This window comes from Manis pentadactyla, chromosome 14 (genome assembly GCF_030020395.1).
Source record: "Manis pentadactyla isolate mManPen7 chromosome 14, mManPen7.hap1, whole genome shotgun sequence".
Lineage (NCBI taxonomy): Eukaryota > Metazoa > Chordata > Mammalia > Pholidota > Manidae > Manis > Manis pentadactyla.
In genome coordinates, this window is record NC_080032.1 from 39,229,984 (window position 1) to 39,250,476 (window position 20,493).

Below are 20,493 nucleotides of genomic sequence, written 5' to 3' on the forward strand. Positions count from 1 at the left end.
TTTAAAGGAAAGAAGAGAGAGTATTTTATGTGTATTAACGTAAGCGAAATTCTAAAAGTAGGGAATCCAAACACAGGAGTAGAACAAACAGGTATCTGGACAAAAGGATTTCTGTTTAGTTAGAAGACACAAGTTAGTAAAAGCAATGTGCAGATTACAAGTGAAAGAATATACTGCTGCCATCTTATTTTTAAGCCACTTTAAACTCTGCAAAAGTTATTTACAAATGTTTTTCTAATAACATCATTTCTACATGTTCAAAAGTGCTAGGGAAATAGGCTATAGTAGTAATCGTAGTATAATATTAATTATAGTATTAAAATTAAATATAAACTTATGCTTATAGCAGCAATGTTACCTATTATAGTTAATGTTTGAGGACATTTTTACTTCTGCCTAATACGTATACTAACAGTGATTACAAACAAGTGCTGAGTAAATATATAGCTATAAAACATTGTTGAAGAAAAACATATGGTAGTACGATTCCCAAAACATATTATTAGTACCTATTTTGTTTTACATATATGTCAAAGATTTCTCAAAGCTAACACAGTATAATAATAATAATTATGGTAATAACAGCAAAAATAAAGGAACCCTCTAAAATATTTAATATGCTGAATTGGATGTAATAGGCTTGGAAAGATTATTTTTGACAGAAGAAAATATCTTTAGTTGCAGATGTCTGGTTGAGTTGGAGGCAACAAATAGAAATCATTTACCTTTGACGTGGTTATTCTTCCCTAACTCTGGCTATAAAGCTATAAAAAATGGAATTTTCTCTTAAGATGTCCAGGATAAAAAGTCCATGTAAAATGTGCTTACAGGACAACAGTTCAAAGTAAACTCAATGCATGGACTGAACTTACCAAAGCTCCTACACAAATGATCATTTTCTGAAATGAAAACAAAAGCCAATGTAAATGCCAAATGAAGCAAATATATATATATGCGTTGTTCACCTATGACTAATGTTAAAATTAATACTGTTATAGATTAGGGTCAAATTCACAAAAGAAGCTCAGAGAAATATCACATACTCCATATTCCAAAGAGAAGTGCAGTTGTCTAAATAGAACTGTTTTGCCTTTTTTTTTTTTCTTTGATAATCTAATCTCATTATTGGAAAATGCAGTAAATGTGTTTTCAGGTCATCCTGCTTCACGGGCTTCTTGCTCAGCAGACTGTGAGCCCACCCGGGGGAGGTGCCTCGTCCTCTCAAAATGTACTTCCTCCAGACTCATAAATTTCACAGAACATTTATTTTAGTTTGCACTGATTTGGGGAAATCACAGGTAGTAGAAAAGAGGCTTTCCATGGCGTTTAGCTGCTTCCTTCACTTGCTTTGTTTCCCTGTGGACCTGCTCAGGGCAAGTATGCTATTTTTGGGAGAGCAAACAGTTCCATTTACACAAATAAATTCCACCCAGGGGCATGTCAGTGTCCCTTATTAGGACTGATCCACAGGTAGGGGCTACCTCATACAGTGTAAGGACTCTCCATAAGCATATGACATAGTATAACATCTGCCTCTCCCTCCAGTTTCATGGGATTTAGTATAGAAATCCACACTTCCCTCATTTGCTATATAAATAGCCCATACTAGTGAGTAAGGAAGAAATTTAAATAAGTAAAATTGACTCATTACAAATTTTTCCAAGGAAATGGCTTCATATTTAGTTATTACCTAGAAATAATTTTTTTAAAAACATGTGTAACATACCTATGGATCTAGAACTGCTAAATGGATTCATTCACACCCTCCCTGAAACTTGTCTGGGAGGGTTCTATCCCTCTCTAAAAAATGAGCATAGTACACAAAGTAATTCCTCTTACAGAAGAAATAACAGTTTATGACTTTATTTATATAAAGAATGAATGATATCCTTCATGGATGACTTCAGAACTTTTAGATACTTGTCTACAACCTTGATTTTAAGGGCCCAATGAAATGTTAAAGGCAACATAAGCTTCCATAAATATAATTCAACCAGCCTGTGGCAATAAAGGCAGAAGGGAGTATTTCCAACTCTTAGAAGTTGGTATGCTTGGCACACGCTAACTGCTCTTATATCTATCCTATGGCTATTAGGCATGGAAACTTCCTATGGAATATCCATTACTCATTCCCTCTGCTCTAAACACAGCCTGTCAGAAAAATGACTGGCAGGGGCGGGTGCCGAGGAAGCCAAACTTAAAAAGCAGGAAAAAGCAGAGACAAGTCAACTCACTGCAGATTTACACCTTGTTTTCAATGGCTTCTTTCATTTAATTTTTTCTGACTATTTAAATTAGCAAATACACTGGACCCAGGAGGAAAACAACATGGGAAGAAACACAAATTGAAAGCGGTGCAAATCTCTTTGACTTGCCGTGTTTGGTCAAGGGTGTGACTAATTTATTGGGTCCTTGTGTTTGAATATCTGAATGAACCGTGGTCTGTTTTTCATTACTTCCCATCAGGAGCTGTTGCCTGCTTTGTTCAGCAATTTCTGGCCCTTTTGGCCTGATGGTGACAGTTTTGTTTTACATTGCGATATTTTACAGAACTAAAGCAGCCACAGACACTGCCCAAGAAAGAACCATCTTGAACACGAGAGGTTCTGCTGAAAGAGTTCCTGTGACCCCTCCCGACAGAAAGAGTGCATGTTTATCTGGGCCTGCCTACTGTCCAGGATGCACAGGGTGTGGCTGGGATGCCGCAGGGGACAAAAGCCCTTCCTTTAGATGCTAAGATAGAGTCAGAGTCCAGAGTGGCCTTATACATCAAGGTTAATTTTGACGCCTTTTCATCTCTAAGGAGACAACTTTCTCATAACTCACTAAACACTGACTCGCATTTAATATACTGCATGTGTAACAGCTCATGAAAAACTGAACTCACATCTTTAAAAGCAAAAATAAATAAATTCTGTCTTCATAATGTTTGGTTTTAATTGTATAGTCTTAGTCTGGAGTCAAGACTGCAAACGATTCCAGAGCAAGTGTCTGGCAGAAGGCCAAATCCGATTTGCATTGTCTAAGCACAGACAGACTCAGTGCTCTTGGGGACTTTGTTTGAAAAGCCACCTCAGACACACTTTCCACTTCTTTCATTGAGAAAGCAATAGTCAAGAAGAACTCAATGTCTGTCTATTATTTAAAGAAGCAAATCATAGCATTCTCTCCTAATTCATTGCTATTTTCATCAGACATTATTTTACAAAAACACAGAAACATACAGTCATGAGGTATGTGGGCTTCACAGAAAGAACCACCAAAATATAAATCTAATAGAAACCAAATAAATGTAATAGTAATCTATCACCCACTTTCCTACCACCTTAACACAAAGATTTTTGTTTTGCTTAATATTACTAGTATTTTATGGGACAGCCAACACACTGGGTATCATTGAGCATTATCCATCTATTAATTCATTTACTCATCGAGTCAGGCCCTATTATTATTATTTTTAAGATGGGGAAACTGAGGCACCCAGCAAAGATGAGTAATTTACCATGGTTCGCACAGCTCCTAAGCTACAAACCAGGCAGTCTGGCCCCACTGCAGACATAACCATAAGCAATCCTGACTTTTAAATACTTACCCATCACCATATTTATCATATACATTATTTTACATACTTCTATATTCATTTAACTTCCCATAATAAACATTTTCACAGTTTGACACTTCAGTCCTCTTGTCTATACTTATAATGGTGATACCATAGTTGTATATGCTCCATAAGCTAATATTGCAATGTTACCTATATTTGTTCCAACACAGAGAATGAAAGAGTGCTGAGAGGGTGCATACACACACATTTTAAAAACTATGCTTGAAAAAAAAATATTTTGGGTAATATTCTCAGTGGAATTAGTGTTAATAGTCTGCCCTTTACTGCTCTCTCCATACTGACTTTTTAAAAACCTCTATCAATTTAGCATGGCCCTAATGAAGAATGATGGTCCAGTTTTCCAGTAACCATCACTGGATGGCCTGCGTGTTATAAAGTCCGCTACCTGAGTGGGTAGGAACTGTCACTGCAAATTGCTTTAATTTGCATGTTTACAATGTTGCCTGACTCTCCCTGAGGATATTATTCCTTTATTCCTTTGCAGCCCTCACTAGTGTTTTTGTGTTTTTATTTTTTTCCCCTAACATCCTTCTCCCACTGGTCCTGTAAGTGGGAAGTTCTCCTAGCTCCTAGCTCCGTATGATTTTGCTCCTACCCAAAATCTCCAGTTTAGAATCTTACACCTTAAAATGTTACAACCAATGAATCTTCATTGTCACTGTGGTCTCCAGACCCCTCATATCATGCCTCCTATTCTGCACAAATACCTTCTGGATCCCTTTTTCCAATACTCTGCCGTCTTTGATTCTTGGCTATTCCAATAGATAATTTCGATGGTGGTTTCAAAGCCCTGTTTTACCAGTTCTGTGAACTCCTCAGTGATGCCCTATCTTCCTCCCAACTTAGCAGCTTGCTCCCATGCCATCCTTCACAACTATAAGCAATTTTCTACTAGCCCCCTCGTAGACAGCCAAGCATTCCCCCACCACATTCCTCTTTGAAAATAAGTTTTCTAGATGACACAGGGCCTGACTGCATTGGGTTTTAAAGTCTCTTTGGAGAAATAAAGAAAATAAGGACTTACAGGACAATGTGGAGGGGTGTCAGGAATTGATGGTATTTATCCAGATCTACCCTCTCTGTTAAGAGATAATTTCTTACAGAAACTCTGACAACTCTTTTCAGTTACATCTTTTACTCTTCAAACCCCCAGTTTTTCCAGATGAGCAATTTACCTTTTGGTGGTCACTAATGGTGGATGGAGATGAGAGATATCTGCATCATTAGCAAAACTTTGCACAATGAAGGAACCCTTCATATCTACCACTCTAATTACCATGTGATGGGTTCTGAACATCTACTGACGCTCACAGATATTGCTTATCTGTGAAACTTTAATACTTCTGATTGATGCTAGAATAATTATTATTGACTGCTCGAGTTGGGTACCTCAGTTTTCTCTGCTTGTTCTTATAGGTATTTTTACCCAAAAGACTTTGGAAAAGGGTTGGATATGTCTGGAAGCAATGGAACTAGCATTCTAATGCTTCTCACGTACCAAAGGCTTCCCACCGGCCAAAAGCCAAGAGTATCCCCTGGTCACGGCTCACCTTTGTTCTTGTATGTGCTCCAGGATTCAGCTTTCAGCTTCCCATGCTAATGTACCCATCCCTGTACCCCTTCTCCAAGTTACCCTTTGGTGTTATCACCTGCTCTCTTGATTTCCGTCACCATGGGTAGCTCTGAGCATTCTTTTAGCTTCCTCTTATGCAGCTTCCATATAGATCTTATGGCCAGTTCAGCATGTCCAATACCTAACTCATTGCTTTTTCCCCAAAACCTACTTCTGCTACTTCCGGACCTCTAACCTCAGTAAATGGTACAGCCATCTCTCCCAGTCATGAAAGCTCAGTATGCAGTCTTCATTTTGTGATTCCTTTCCTTTCCTTTCACCTTTATAGAGAATATTCAATTTTACCTTTGAAAACTCTCATGGTGCCCCCTTTCCATTTCCCTAATAGAGCCTGGGTCACTTGCTTCACTTTCCTTTTAATCTATGAATTTCAAATCTGCTTTGCTCTTTTTCTGCTTCCAGTTTCTCCCCTTTGTAATTTGATGCCACTCACCTTTGCCAAATAACTTTGCTAAAACAGAGGTAGAAGCATATCAATTCTGCTCAAAAAACTTAAGGGTTACATGTAGCATTAAGTTCAAACTACCCAGGATAACTTTTTAAAAACATCCATAATCGTGATGCCTTCCTTTTTGTCGTTTTCCTACTCCAGTTGTGCAGGGCTGCTCAATTACATTCTGAAATTCGTCCCTGCACACCAGGCTCTCCCAAGCCCAGCCGTTCTGCCTTGCCTTTATAAACCTCATCCCATAAATCCATAAAAAGTCATCTCCATAGTCTCCTCCCCCTAGTATTTTTTGGACACCCCATCACAGATATGTCTGTTACACTCTCACATACATTAGGCTGATACACTGATCCTAATAATTATACTAAGGTTAATTTCTTGCCTTTTTGGTTTCCTTTTCAACTATGAACTATTAGATGACGGAAACCATGTCTTATTTTCTGTCCTGTAGAACCCAAATGCCTAGTGCATTTGTGGGTGTATAGGAGACATGGACTGCTTTTTTTTTTTTGCTTAATTGAATCTGCCTACTGTTATCCAAAGAGGCCATGGGATACCTGCTCCTAAAACTTGTGCACATTATATTTATATGTAAAATAGGGGCAGTGTTTAGAATAGTATTGGCTCTACCATACTTCTTAATGTCCATAACACAAAAAAAGACTGGATTAAAGGAACAACAAATAACATTTGTTACAAGAAGCATTCCAATTTTCCAGTAAGAACAGAGTCATGCAAACAGTGCAATATAGATTTCATAAATAAGTTAATGCAACCTTTAAAAGTGCATGTGATTCCCAGACATGAGAAACATGAACCATGGATACAGTCAAATAACTTCAGGAGTATTTCCAGGAACAAAAACAAACAACAAACAAATAAATAAATAAAGGAAGCTTAATAAAATACCAAGTCTGAGATCCCGTGAGATGCGTACAGCTGAAGCTTAGACACAATGGGCCCATCACTACATTCATTCCTCATCAGCAAATGTTGGTAAAGATTTAAAAAACAGAAAGTTAAACCATGTTTTGCCTGTGAAAGTTTTCCCCAGAGTTCCTCATTCTTACATAGGAAATCAATTTGCATCACTGATGATATCATTCAAATCAGACAACCCAGAGTTGTTAAGAGGTAATTTAGCTTTATGCTGAAGCAATTTGAAACTTGTTCTGATTTGTGATTTTCATTTTGTTTGTTAATGAAAAAAATTAATGAACAATGCTACTAGAAATGCAACTCATCAAAGCCTCGGCAGGACTAAAGAGGTTTGCCACCTACTGTACATTGAGTCACTAGGCAGCCGGTGCCTGGACCTCCACACTTTGGAGGAGCCATCAATTCACGAGCATAGGCAAGAGCTCAGGGCACAGGTGCCCTGAGTACAGTTCACATACCTTTGCATTGATTTGTGTTTTTGTCAAGAATTGCCTTTGTGGATACAATTTTTCCATACCTGAAAGAGAGAGAGAGAGAGAGAGAAAAAAATCCATGTTATTGTAGCCCAATGAAGACACTTAAACCACCTTAATGAACATCAGTGCACACACAGTTGAACAGGAAAAAAAACAAGAAAACAAACTCTGAACTCCCATTTCACACCTGGATGATCTCTTTTCACCAGTTCCTCTTTATAACTCGAGAATGTGCTTCCCTACGTAATCACTGGGTTGAGCCTTCAAAAATAAACCTGTCAGGCTGTCAGAGGTGGCTGAAAGGGGATTGCGTTTGATTGTGATCAAAGTAAATCACACTGTGTAGATTCATGGAAAAAACCACAGACCTTGGCACCAGGTTGAACGGGGCTCACGTTCAGCTCTGTGCTTACCTCGTGCTGTGACCCTGAGCCATTTAGCAAACCCCTCCAAGCCAATTTTTTCATCTGTAAAAATGAGAATGTAATAATCACCTTTCAGGATTTGGGAGCAGGCTAAGTGGAAATATTGAGATTCTCTAGCAGTGCTCCAAAGATAAGTAAGACAATTTTTGCTACTGAAAATATACTATAAGTTAATTGAGGATAAGGGCTGCATTCTGTATTTTCAATGCCTGGCTACATAGTTAATAGAAGCTCACTAAATGTTTGCGATAAATAATATTTATAGCAGGTTACCAATGTTACTTTATCTGCAACAAAGTTTCTACCATAAATATCTGTATACATCATAAATGTATTCATTATTTTACCATCTCCTGCAGAAGACCTAGTCTAGGTTTTATCTTTTAAAAGATGAGTAATATGGAAAATGAAACTCAATTTACGTGAGCCTACTGTCTGAGGTATAAATTGTGGGTCTGTCTAAAACGATTCCTAAAACCCTGTCCTTTAGGATTCCATGAAGAATGCTTCTGTATCAACAATAATAACATGGAGAAGTTGTAATGCCAGGTTAAGTGCCAAGTTTATTAACAACTCATAGTCTTCCCAAGATTTCAGCTATGGTCCCAAAATATGTGGCAAGTTTCTTCTAATTCTGGGTTCCTAAGCAGTGGAAAAATATATGACAAATATTAAACATTCCCTGTATTAATGAACTTGGTTCCTGAACATTAATGTTTCTTTTGCATTTGCAATCACCTTTTACTATATCATTGATTCTGTGGAGCATTTTGATGATCACTTATTAAAAGGCTAGTGTAGATAATAGCATAGTACTGAAAATACCTTTGCCTCTTTCCCTCCCACCCCCACATCTTTTGACCAAAGATGGACTGAAGGTCCTCTAGAAACTGATGGGATTATTGTCATCATGAAAATGATACCACCTTTTACATTGCAAATGATTCCCATAGGATCTGAGCTATTGACAGGTCACAATAGGAACAAAAGTATTTGTGTGTAATCAGATGAAGGGCTCTGGGACAATTGCTACCAGTCACATTGCAAGCTCATCCCTTGTTAAAATCAGCCAGAACTGGGCTGGAGTTGTCCAATACTGAATTGAACACATTTTGCCAGCATAACCCTGATGTTTCAGCTGCTTACATCCTTGATATCACTCCCTTTTCTGCACCATTTTAACTATAACCCTCCAGGTAACTAAATCACAAAGGGTTAGGGCTGACAGTGTCTCTTACTATTTTGTAGATAAAGAACATATGGTCTAAAAGATTGGCACCTTGATCAAAATTACATAATTTGTGAAGGTTATAGCAAGGACTTGAATATGGGATGCCTAAGTTTGGTCCAGTATTTAAGTTAACTGTTATATCATGTTGCCTCTAAAACAGAGAAGCTGCATATATCAAATTTTCTAGTTCAATCAAACTTCAGGTCTTTGGGAATCCAGGTATTGGACTCCAGGGCAATGGAGCACTGTAGTTAAAAGATACATTGTGGCAGCAAACTGCCAAGACACAAAATCTCAAGTCAGCCTGAGTAGAGTTCATTGGCTAAGTAAGTTGTCTGTGCTCTTTGCATCACTTCATTATCTGTAATAATATAAGTTTATTTTAAATATTGATTTAGATAATGATTTATTTAAAATCATATGCATCTATTTATAAATACATAAAATGATGACAATAGTCTCTGCCTCATAGTGTTGTTGTGAGGGTTAAACGGGGCTTACCTAAAATGCTGGTAACAGTGGCTGGTAGAGGGTAAATGCCCATTAAGTATTAGTCCTTTTAAAAATTACTCTCTTCCTGTTATCTGCTATATCAGAATGTCTCCAGTCCTCGGCATTCTCTGAGGTAGGTAAGAATTAGAAGGGGGTCCAAAGGTTCTCTTCCAAATAGTAGTTTAAAACATTACTATTTAGAGTGTCAAAATCTTCCACTAAGAAATTTGGCAGGTAAAGTGATTTGCTAAAAGGATCATTTATATTTACAATTTATACTGTTATTTTTAATATTAGGGATTTCATCAACTATGTTCTCACTGTACTTAGTTTCACACATACCCACTGGCTTTAAGCTTTTCTGGTTTGTTTATACTACAGAAATGTCTCTTACCTCATGCCTATTATTATTATGCAAAGCCCACTCCATCCAAAATTCCCCATCACCCCATCCTCCCCCGACAATAAATACATATAGCCTCTCTTTGAAGCACTGTTTCATCCCAGGAGTTTCTTTCTTAGGAGAATAACCAGTAAAATGATAATATGAACTGTTTTTTCAGTCAACACTGGTTAAAGGTACTGATAATCATATCAATGAACTACAGTAGCGTTTGCTAGGTTTGAGTTACAGGAGGCAAGCAAACATTTGCAAAATTGTAAGTATCTTAGACGTAAAGACAAAAAGAGAGAAGAAATAGAAGATTTGCTGAAACTTGGTTTTCCACACAAAGCACAGTATAGGAGAAGTAAAAACCGAGGAAGAAAAAGAACGTAGAACATTTTTAACCTTCTCACACAAACCCTTAAGACAAAAATCCTTCTTAATTGGTTCTAGGGCTACTTCTGAAATTTTTATATAAATACCTTCTAAATTGAAATTTAGCTCTGTCTTTTAAAGAGGAACTTAAAATTAGTGTGTCTCATAATGAATTACATCTCACAATGGGACTTTTTTAAAAATTTTATTTTGGTACCATTAATCTACAATTACATGAAGGACATTATGTTTACTAGGCTCCCCCCTTCATCACAACGGGACTTTTAACCCATGGTGTGCGTATTGTCTTACCATATCAATATCACAAGGATGCACTCTCCTTTAGGAAATGTAGTATGTATAAAATGGCTATCATTTTTTTACAGAAAATAGAAAAGAATGTTATTTCCCAGAAAGCATTACAATAGTACTTTAAATGGAAAATCTCACACACACAGCAAAAGCAAATTATGCTATTTCCTGACTTCCTTATTAATTACACTCTAAGCAAGACTTCCCAATAACAGAGAATCACAAAACAGTGACACACAATGCTGAGTACCTGATTCAGCTTCTACTCTGACTAGAGTTACAGGAATTTCATTCCTGGGCACAGTTAACAATATTCTGTATTAATAATTATTTTACAAAGTTAGAATATGCTTTAAATAACAAGAAAAGGTGTTTAATGGGCCACTGGTTCCAATTCATGTCTGAACTCTCACAATGACACACAGGTGCGTTCTGCATGACTGGTGCTATATTCTCCATGCTGCAAAGTCAACAACTGATGTCGGTAAATGAAGTTTAGGCTTTTTAAAAACAGATCCAAACCACCATAAACACAAAACCACCAATATAACAGACCTGTGAAGAATTACATCAAATCCCTCTTCCTGATGTTTTGACAAAGTGCACTAATAGACTAAAAACTGGTGTACAAACTAAAGATACCCTTTTGCCACACACTCTGAAGAAAAAGAAATATTTCTGAGATAAAATGTATTCCCAAGCCTACATCACCTCACTTGTTTACTCTTCGCCTTCTTTGAGTTTAGTTCACCACCTTAAGTGTCAATACAAGTTTTTCTTTAGGCCCCCCCATGAATGGAAATCAAAAAATCTGATACTGGGGAAAAACATGAGACCAAATAACTGGATGAAGCCTGGAAATAGAAACCTGTGCTCTGGCTGTGGGTGCCTCCTGGCTCCGGAAGCTTTCAGACAAATCCAATTCACGTTTCTCTGCCCTCATTCCTACAGTTAGAAGAGATAAAATATTATCTACAGTCGACTTCCTTGGGGGTTTCAACTGCTGCGGGGGAACAGATAAATGAATGAACACATTTTATACCACCATTCCTTACATCTGGGTGTTCAGTACCATCTCTAGGCAAATGGAGAAGCCCCACATACAACATGGCTAAGATGTCTTTTGACATACAAATATGTCACTCTGTATCATAACGATATATTCCACAACTATCCTGAATGCTCTGACATCCTCCAAAAACAGCCAGGTCTGAAGTAGCATTCTCTTTATATACTGTAAAACATGCCTGATACTCTGTAAAACAGTAGCCTATCTATAATCACTATGTACTTACATTTTGAGTTTTTGTAACTGAGTTCTGTAAATTCATGTGTTGCCCATCAACTTGTAAAAATACATTCACCCTGACGTGTCAATTTGAGTTTTACATTTAATTTTTTAAATACATAGTCAATTATTTCTGGCATTTATTCTTATTCTGAAACAGCATCTGAGTCCAGCTATGTTGGCTGATACACTCAATAACTCCACATACAAGCCTAATCTGAACTAACAGCATCTTTTATTTTCCAAAGTTGAGGAGAAAATAGAGCTATTATGGGTCTACTCTTCATGAATTATGAAGACATCAAATTGGTAGGATCTTTCTATAAAGAATTTATTTTTAAATCCTTTGGCTGAATCACCCACTGTGTATATTAATTTAAAAAATACAGTCAGAGACTGAAAATAGAGTCTCCACAGTCAATTAACTCCCAGCTAATTCATTTTTCACATGCCTTCTATATTGATACCAGACTGGAAAAATGTATTACATTTATTTAGTGGATGAAACTTCCTTTTTTGTGCAGACGTGGTCGCTTGCTGACTTGCAGATGGCTCGCCCATTCTCTGCATGTGGGATGCTAGCAGAGGACATCTACGGGTTAGGGACCCAGTAGGAATGTGGGTCCCTTTCATGGACCACTTCGGCCAGGCTCCAATTACAAGAGAAGTCCTAAACCATTCATACTGTAAAGCATTAACAAGTTCAATCTACAATCAAGTGGTCAAAGCCAGGAATAACTGTCCAGGGCTGAATTGTGTCCCCTCAAAATCCATGTGTTGGAAGTTTAACCTCTACTACTTCAGCATGTAACCGTATCTGGACAGAGGTAATTAAGGTAAATCAAGGCCATATGGGTGGGCCCTAGTCTAATAGGACTGATCTCCTTACACCCTAAGACCATACTAGGTATAGAGAAAAGACTGTGTGAGGACACAGGGAGAGGGCAGCCACCTACAAGGCAAGAAGAGAACAACCCTACAGACCCCTTGATTGCATTCTTCTAATCTCCAGGACTGTGTGAAAATACATCTCTGTTGTTTAAGCCACCCAGTCTGTGGTATTTTGTTATAGCAGCCCTAACATACTAATACAATAGTCTCTTATCCAAGGTTTGGTGAGTTTTTGGGAAGGGAACACAGTGAGAATACCCAGACAACACTCCTTTAAATGCTTTGCTCAGTAATTCTGCAGCTGGTCCCACCAAGCTCTCACCTGACACCTCCAAACTTTTTGTCATCCAGCATTTGTGTGTGATAACAGAGGCCAGAAGTAACACAGATCCCCCAGAGCAGACAACTTAGGATCTAGAACCTGGTTCTTGGCTTGTCATCCGGGCATTCTTTTTCCACCCCCAGAAATAATTAAACTCTTGCATAATGGAGCCACACCAAGTCAATTTCACAAGTCTATGGCACAACACAAAATGTCACTTATTAACTTACAACTTGGGGATCACACATTACAAAGAACATCAAATAAGGGATTCCAGCTGGGAGAATTGAAGAAACCTTCTAGGAAGAGAAACCGTTTGAAGAAGGGACAACATTTGGACAATCAGAAATGCTTTTTATGCTTCTTAGGAGAAAGAAAAACAATTCTGAAGAAGTTTCTTTTTTAGACCAGTGTATTACTACTTACATGACTGTTTTCATGCTACAAAGAGGTTCACCAGGATCCCAGGGCTGTAATGCCACATGTGCAATCTGATCAACAGTGGTTCTCAGACTTTAATGTGCACCAGAATCTCTTGGAGGGCTTATTAACACAGATTGCTGGGTCCTCTTCCCAGAAATACTTACTCAGTAAGTACAAGTTGGGCCTGAAGAATTTGCATTTTTAACAAGATCTCAGGTGATATTGATTGATACAGCTGACAGTACTTCGAGCACCACCACGTGAAGAGAAAAACACACACACAGGGAAACGTGTGGTTTATCTGCAAGACTCCACAGACTGAAGGAGTTTTCCACAGACATGGAAAACTACTTTCAAAACAGCAAACATTTGCTTTTGTTCAAATGATAGTCCATACTGCAAAAGGCAGACTGTAACTTTTTCACACAGTTTTTGCTTAATAATATTTTTCATTTAGTCAGTATAATCCCAATTTATCACTCAAGTATAGCTGCTTTGAATTTTTTTTTTGATACTTCTTAGAAAGGCGGTGCAAGGAAAACACAGGGGCAATATCTATGTAACTCTTCCTTCACCTGAAAGAACTGGGTGCTAGTTAGTGGTGTGATTTAGTTAGAGTGCTTCATACAGGGAGAAATCCTGCAGGCAGATAATAACTACTCATTGATTTGTGTCTTCACTATATCTTTAATTCGAAATGGATGTAAACTTGCAACAGATATTTCATACCAAAAAGGACTTTCAAATTCTAAAACAAAAGAAAAATTGCCAAGTTACTGGTTTTTAGAAGTACTAACACTTCGGTTATATTTTATGCTATATAATTAGGGTAGAGCCCGCTACCTTAGTGAAAGCTTGTGAGAAAGGGATTTCCCTGCAAAAGGGAGGGCAAATCACATCCTTTTGGGGGCTTTCTAAAACTGATCATAGCACATTTCAGCATGTTTAACAGCCTTTAATATAAAGTCTGCTAATGTGGAAAGAGAACAGGCTTCAGAATCCATGCATATGGACTTGAATCTGAGCTCTACTACCCACATGATGTGGAACAAATTATTCAACCCCTTGGCACCTCAGTTTCCTGACCTGTATTATGTGATAACTAAGTCCTGCTTTTTACAGTGGCTGTAAAGATGAAATACAATGGTGTGTGTTAACACCCCTAGTCAGTGTGTGACATGTCAACATCCCTTCCATTCGCTTACAAAATCCTGCCTATGCCTTATTACCTATACACTTACTGTACGACATAAAACTGAATAACTTGGATAATAATATCTCTTGACTGATAGAGCCGGCACATCCCAGCTTAATAGTTGTGGAGGCCCTCTTAGGAAGCAAGCACGTGTTTTAGCTCTTGTCCAGCTTCTCATTTGTACTCCAAGCCAATTCACCACTGCTTCATCATGCACCCAGTCTCCTCCTGGCAGTATGGAAATACTGGCTTAGCCTGTTCCCCAGGCTCGGCCACTCTGATGTTGCCTCCACTACCATCCTTCATGCTTTTGCCTCTTAGCCTCCCATGCTATCCACCTCTCCAGTTCCATCCCCCAGACCCAACCATTCTTTATTTTGTCCTGCCCTGGGCATCAACCAACAAGTCATTGAACTTGGTCTACCACATTTTGAACCCTGGCACTCCTCGGTGCTCATTTCAGTCAACTCCTAGTTTATTCATGTACGGTTGACTATGAAGGGTCCCCCACCCCTGGACCATTCTATTCTCAAGAGCCCAGTCCTGTCCTACCACCTCTCAAGTTCTCATGTAAGTGCTTCTTAGATTTGGGAGATTTTTAAGCGCCTCTTGTATCAGAAGCAAAACCACCTGTCAGGTATTCACAGGCCTCCCCTTGAAAACCTTTCTAAGCTCCAACCCCATTTGTATTATTAAGCTGACACACTTAACATAACACTTCCTGTGGGCCAGCCATGTCCCAGGCTCTCTATGTACACTTGCTCTTGTTTATCATCCCAGCAACGCCATGAGGTAGGCACTCTTACCAGCTGTATTTTACAGATGAGGACCCTAACACACCTTAACCCCCAAGGTCACATGACTAGCAAGTAGCAAAAGCAGATCTAATCCCAGGAATCTGACTTTGGAGAGCACGGTCTGCCGCCACTTCAATATGCTGCCTCTCAGCTCACGTGCCTCCTGCCACCACCCTTCTATCTCTAACCGAAAGCCCCTGCTCCTTTTCTCTCCTCCAGTTCCCATTCACCCCTTCTATGTCTGGGCCTTTCTTTCATTATATATTACGTACGTTTTTCTGATACTTTACCTTGTGTTGCAGAGCCACTGCTCTTTCCTCTCTGCCTGTGCTTGAACATTTTGCACACCCCTCCTTCTATGTACTATCATCAGGTTTCTCTCTCTTCTTTCCCTGCCATATTTTTCTTGAATGATTGTACTGCTCAGCCTACTTCATTCTTCTATCACCCAATTTCTACTGAACTCCTAAATAGTGGCTTCTGTATGTCGGAACTGTCGGAACAAAACTTTGAAAATCAACAAAAAACTTCTTAATAAGTAAAATAATCATCCTTGACTTCTCACTATCATCTGACCCTCTTGAATACCTTCTTCTCCAAACATTCTTCCCTTGGGTCCTATGCATTACCCTGACCTGGTTTTTATCTTCCTTCTTTGCAGAGTTATTCATTTATTTCCTTCATTTGCCCTGTGTGGGGAAGTTGGGGTTCCTATGGCCAGGATCCTTACTGAACTTAACCACCTGATGATATAACTGGACTGTTGCTAAGCTACCATTTCCACACCTTTAGGCAATAAGCTATTATTGTGCTATATAGAGAGTAGAGAGCTCGGCCCAGTACTCTGGGCAAAGGCAGAGGCGCTAGTGCTCAACCTACTGCCGGAGAACAAGCAGGGTAATAAACCCTTTCACCCCAAAGAACGTTTTGCTGTCAATTTCTTTATTCACATTGAATCCATAGCGAACTTGCCCGGGGCTGAAACCCATTGGCAAGACACCCCATCTCTTCCTCCAAGTTCCTAAAAGCAGGTGTGCCTCACCATCCCTCTTGTGCTGTGGTGTTACAGTACCCATTAGACAGGTAATTCTCAGAAACATCATGCATCCAGACCTCCTGGATGGCCTCAGCTTCAGAGTTTCTGGTTCATATTTCCTGGGATCAGGCACAGACTTTGAATGTCAACAAAATTTCTCAGGTGAGGCTGATGCATCTGGTCCAAGAACCACACTAAGGAACCTTTGCAATAGAGATCTCCCTCGTTCATTATCAGGCTTGGAATTTCTATTTCCCTGTGTTTCATTCCCGTATTTCCTTCTCTGGATCTGCTTCACCCTCAAACCTCAGTCCAAGGTCTTCAAGTAGAGTTACTAGATTTTTCCCCTAGGAGGCTGAGTGGTCATCTCAAGTGTCACAACAAAGTTGAGCTCACCATATTCCGCTTTTTCCCTTCTCTGGAAACACGTCTGGGGGAGAAACTGGCCAGGTGGTACACTGCGTACAGGGTGGAGACTATGACAGACTGAAGCTGCAGCTGGAGGGGCATCGGCTTTTCATCTCTGGCATTGTTACCGTGAAGGAATATGACCCCAGTGTTGCCAGACTTTATGATTTTTTTTTAAAGAAGTCTGGATTTTTAAGTGATATTTCCCAATTTTTAAAGTTGGCCTAGAATTTTTATAAATCAATGTGAAGGCCAAATATCTCTTCTAGGCAGACTGAGCCTGAAGACTGCCAATTTGTGATGTTGGAATTGATGTCTTCCGTCCTTCCCTTCTCTAAGCAATTAGGGTCCTTCAAGGGTAAACTGCATGTTCTGACTTCCTTGTCCACAGGCTATAACTCCCAAATATGAATAGCTATTGTGTTCATAGCCTGAATTAAATCATCTAGCACTACTGTTATTATTATTATTGTTTTATGACATTTTTGTTCCTCATGAGATTGTCTCTCCAACCAAACCTTGATTTTTCAGGGGTCCAGATAATGTTTCTTACTTCTTTGATCATCCCTAAAGTACCCAGAATAAAGTTTGGTGTATTATAAACCTCTATGAAAATGCATTGATTTTTAAGTAATTTTTATGGACCTGATGACTTTTTTCAGCTCAGGAACACTTACAAATGATTGGGCTATGTTTATATACAAACACATAAGTATATACCATTAACTGAGCACCTCCTATGTGCCAAGCACTATATAGAGTGCATTAGATATTTTATTCCAAATTCTCACAACTACCTAATAAGAGGATGTTATTATTCTCATTTTTTTAAGATGAAAAATTAAAGTTAGTTATATTAGTTACTTGCCTAAGTTGACACAGCTAATGATTACATAACTTACATCTCAACTCAGGTGTGATTGGCCACAAAATCCTCCTCTGTCCTTGATAGCACATTACCCTTACTGCATTGTGAACACCACCAGATAAAAGTCAGTCCTCTGGCCACAAAACAGTTTCAAATATTTTGCAGATGTTAGACATGACCACTCCCATAAAAGGCAGAACGATGACCAATATTCATGGGAAATAGTATAGCTGGACATTCATCATCGATGATTAGAACTCACTTCTAAGGAAATACATTGATTAAAGAAGCTTCTGACTTCACAACATGTAGCACATGCTTGTACAGCTGTGACTCTAGCATCAACCGAATGCATAATGGAAAACATAGCTGGGTGGCAGAATGTACCTTTGCTGTTTGGGTAAGACATCAAACCCTGGATTCTGAAAAAGTTGACATGGTCTACTGCCTCGATCGCAATAGGAGTAAATGTCATCAGCAGCACATGTAGCCATGTGGAGACCCATATTCCAGGAGCAGTGGATTCAGCTGTTCAGAGCACATGCTTGGCTTCCACTGTTGCCCCCAGTACCAAGGCAAAAATCAGGTTCTTAAAGCATTCTAGTGATTGTGCTGTTAATACTAAAATAGAACTTCCCAATTCTGATATAAGTCACTGAGCTTTATTCTAATTTCCTCCTACATTTTCTTTATCACTACATCATCCTCCTCATCCCAGCCCAGCTGGCATCTCCTCTCTGATGCCTTTTCTCACTTCCCCAGGCAGCTAATTTCAGTTCTAGTGATGCTCCACCTGGGCGCAGAGCATTTCTTTATTAGCCAGTGCATTGTATCATCAATGTATTTATGGCAGGAGTACAATATTTTAGCAATGCTGTATTAAGTTAGACTGTATACACCTTTCCCTAATCAAATATTGACGATGAGTACTTCAAGGGTAGGGCAGAGGTCTTATTTATTTCATGACCCTGGCCATGCACACAGGACTCAGTAAGCATTTGTTGGAGGAATGAATGAGTGAGTGGATATATCTATCAGGCCCCTAACACCAGACAAGAAAATCAGAATGGCAAAGGGACTTGAGTATACCAGGCAAAGATACCTCCCACTTTGCAATGCTGCAAAGTGCATATCCTTCTGGAAATGATACATTACTTTTTTATATCTTATATTGAGCAAATTTATTTCATTTCATTCAAAAGATAGTAAGCTGTAACCTCACTGAAGAGCCAAAGTAAGAAATATTTTTAAATCTTTATTGTAAAATGTTTTATGGCATTATAATATTTTAAATCTGCAAAGACACTCTAGAAATAAGTTAACATAAAATACTGAAGAGGAATTCCATGTAGTATAGGAGCTGCTCTAAGCTTTTTAATGGACACACAGTTTTCACTATTTGTATGAGGAAGTGGCTAATGCAAAGAACTAGATGATGTATTTTCGAGGGAGATTTGTCTGTAAAAGAAGGGTAGTCTTGAGTTGTCTGTGGAATCTTTCTGAGCTTGGTAGCACTTAAAAATGCATTTCTGTGATTAAGTAATACAAGAATGCTACTGCTTCATTTAAAAGAATCAGGACTCACAATGGAAAATTAGACAAAAACCACATATGGTAGAAAGAAGTAGTTCTATGAAGGTAATTTTCATTTTTTCTTAAAGTTCACACATACAAAAAGCTGAGATGGTGAAAATCAAGACCAACTTTAATTTAAACTAATCCTCTTATCCTGAACTCCAAAAATGTATAAAACAAAGTACCTAAGTGGATAAGGACAGTCATTTTTGTCAATACATCAATCTCTTTGCATTACATTTTGAGAAGGATATTGGATAAAGCTGCTGTTACAACCCCAAAAGATTTAGTCCTTATGGAACTACATCAGGAAGACCACTGTGCACTAGATATTCAAGTATTTCATAACATAAATCAATGGTGCAATCCAATTACCTATGTGAACATTATTTGCCTTACAGATTCTCTGTATTATCTGTAGTACTTTTTAAATTATATACAAAATATATATAACTACCACCCCAGGTAAATGAGAAGACTGAATAAAAATCTGTATGTTGAGCATCCTAGCTTAATGATCAGTTTATCAGAGCTACTCCAAAACAGTAGTTGCCAGGGTGATGATCAATCAATCATGAAACTAATGGTCAGAAAATTCAGGCTGATGTTATAAATAGATTCTGAAAAACATAATTATGAAAGTGAGTAGGTTGCAAAATTCATGCAATGCTATCGCAACTCAATTATCAGTGACTGCTGGTTCATTTGCTTTAAACCTTCCCAATATGACTGTAGGTGTACATGTATACACACCCCCTGGGTGCATTCCTTTCATTCCACCAGGGAAAATGTTTTACATAAAAAAGAACACACCTAGGATACTTTTTTTAGACTGTACCACTTGGGAAGGTCGTGAGCTAATGGGAAAGTGCATGAAAAATATTCAGCTGCTCCCCACATGCCAAGAAGATTATCATGTCTTCTTATGGATTCTTTTTATCAGATCAACTCTTTTTTAATGAAGCTTGAATATATGGTTTCTAACCTCTGCTACAAGGCTCCTTCAGTGCTCTCAGTGTAATATAATGCCTATACTATCACAACCCAAAACTTTGTTTTCACGCTTTCTTGAAACACCTATGACCATAAATCTTGTTTCTAGGCACAGATCATGCCCCATAGTACTTAAGAAGGAGAATCCATGGTTTGCACATGTTCATGGTGCACAGTGTATCCACATCTAGTAGAAACACAGCAAACATTTGACTATGTGGTAATGTTCCTCCAGGAAAGACAGAACCAGCTGTTCTTAACTATGGTACAAATAGAAAAGGAGAAACTCATTAAAGCTAATCACTTACTGACAAGTGCACTGTGCTTGATTAATTAGTCTTTTTACTTTTATGTGT

The 20,493-nt window shown here is 38.4% G+C and overlaps 1 protein-coding gene across 17 annotated transcripts in view; it reads right to left on the bottom strand.

The window, feature by feature from the left end:
- Positions 1-20,493, bottom strand: part of RBMS3 (RNA binding motif single stranded interacting protein 3) — a 1,308,700-nt gene that overhangs the window by 479,896 nt on the left and 808,311 nt on the right. For all 17 annotated transcript variants that reach the window (XM_057491391.1, XM_057491386.1, XM_057491384.1 and 14 more), the window contains one exon: positions 7,104-7,162. In XM_057491391.1, the coding sequence (XP_057347374.1) occupies positions 7,104-7,162 (59 nt within the window). The remainder of the gene's footprint in view (positions 1-7,103; positions 7,163-20,493) is intronic.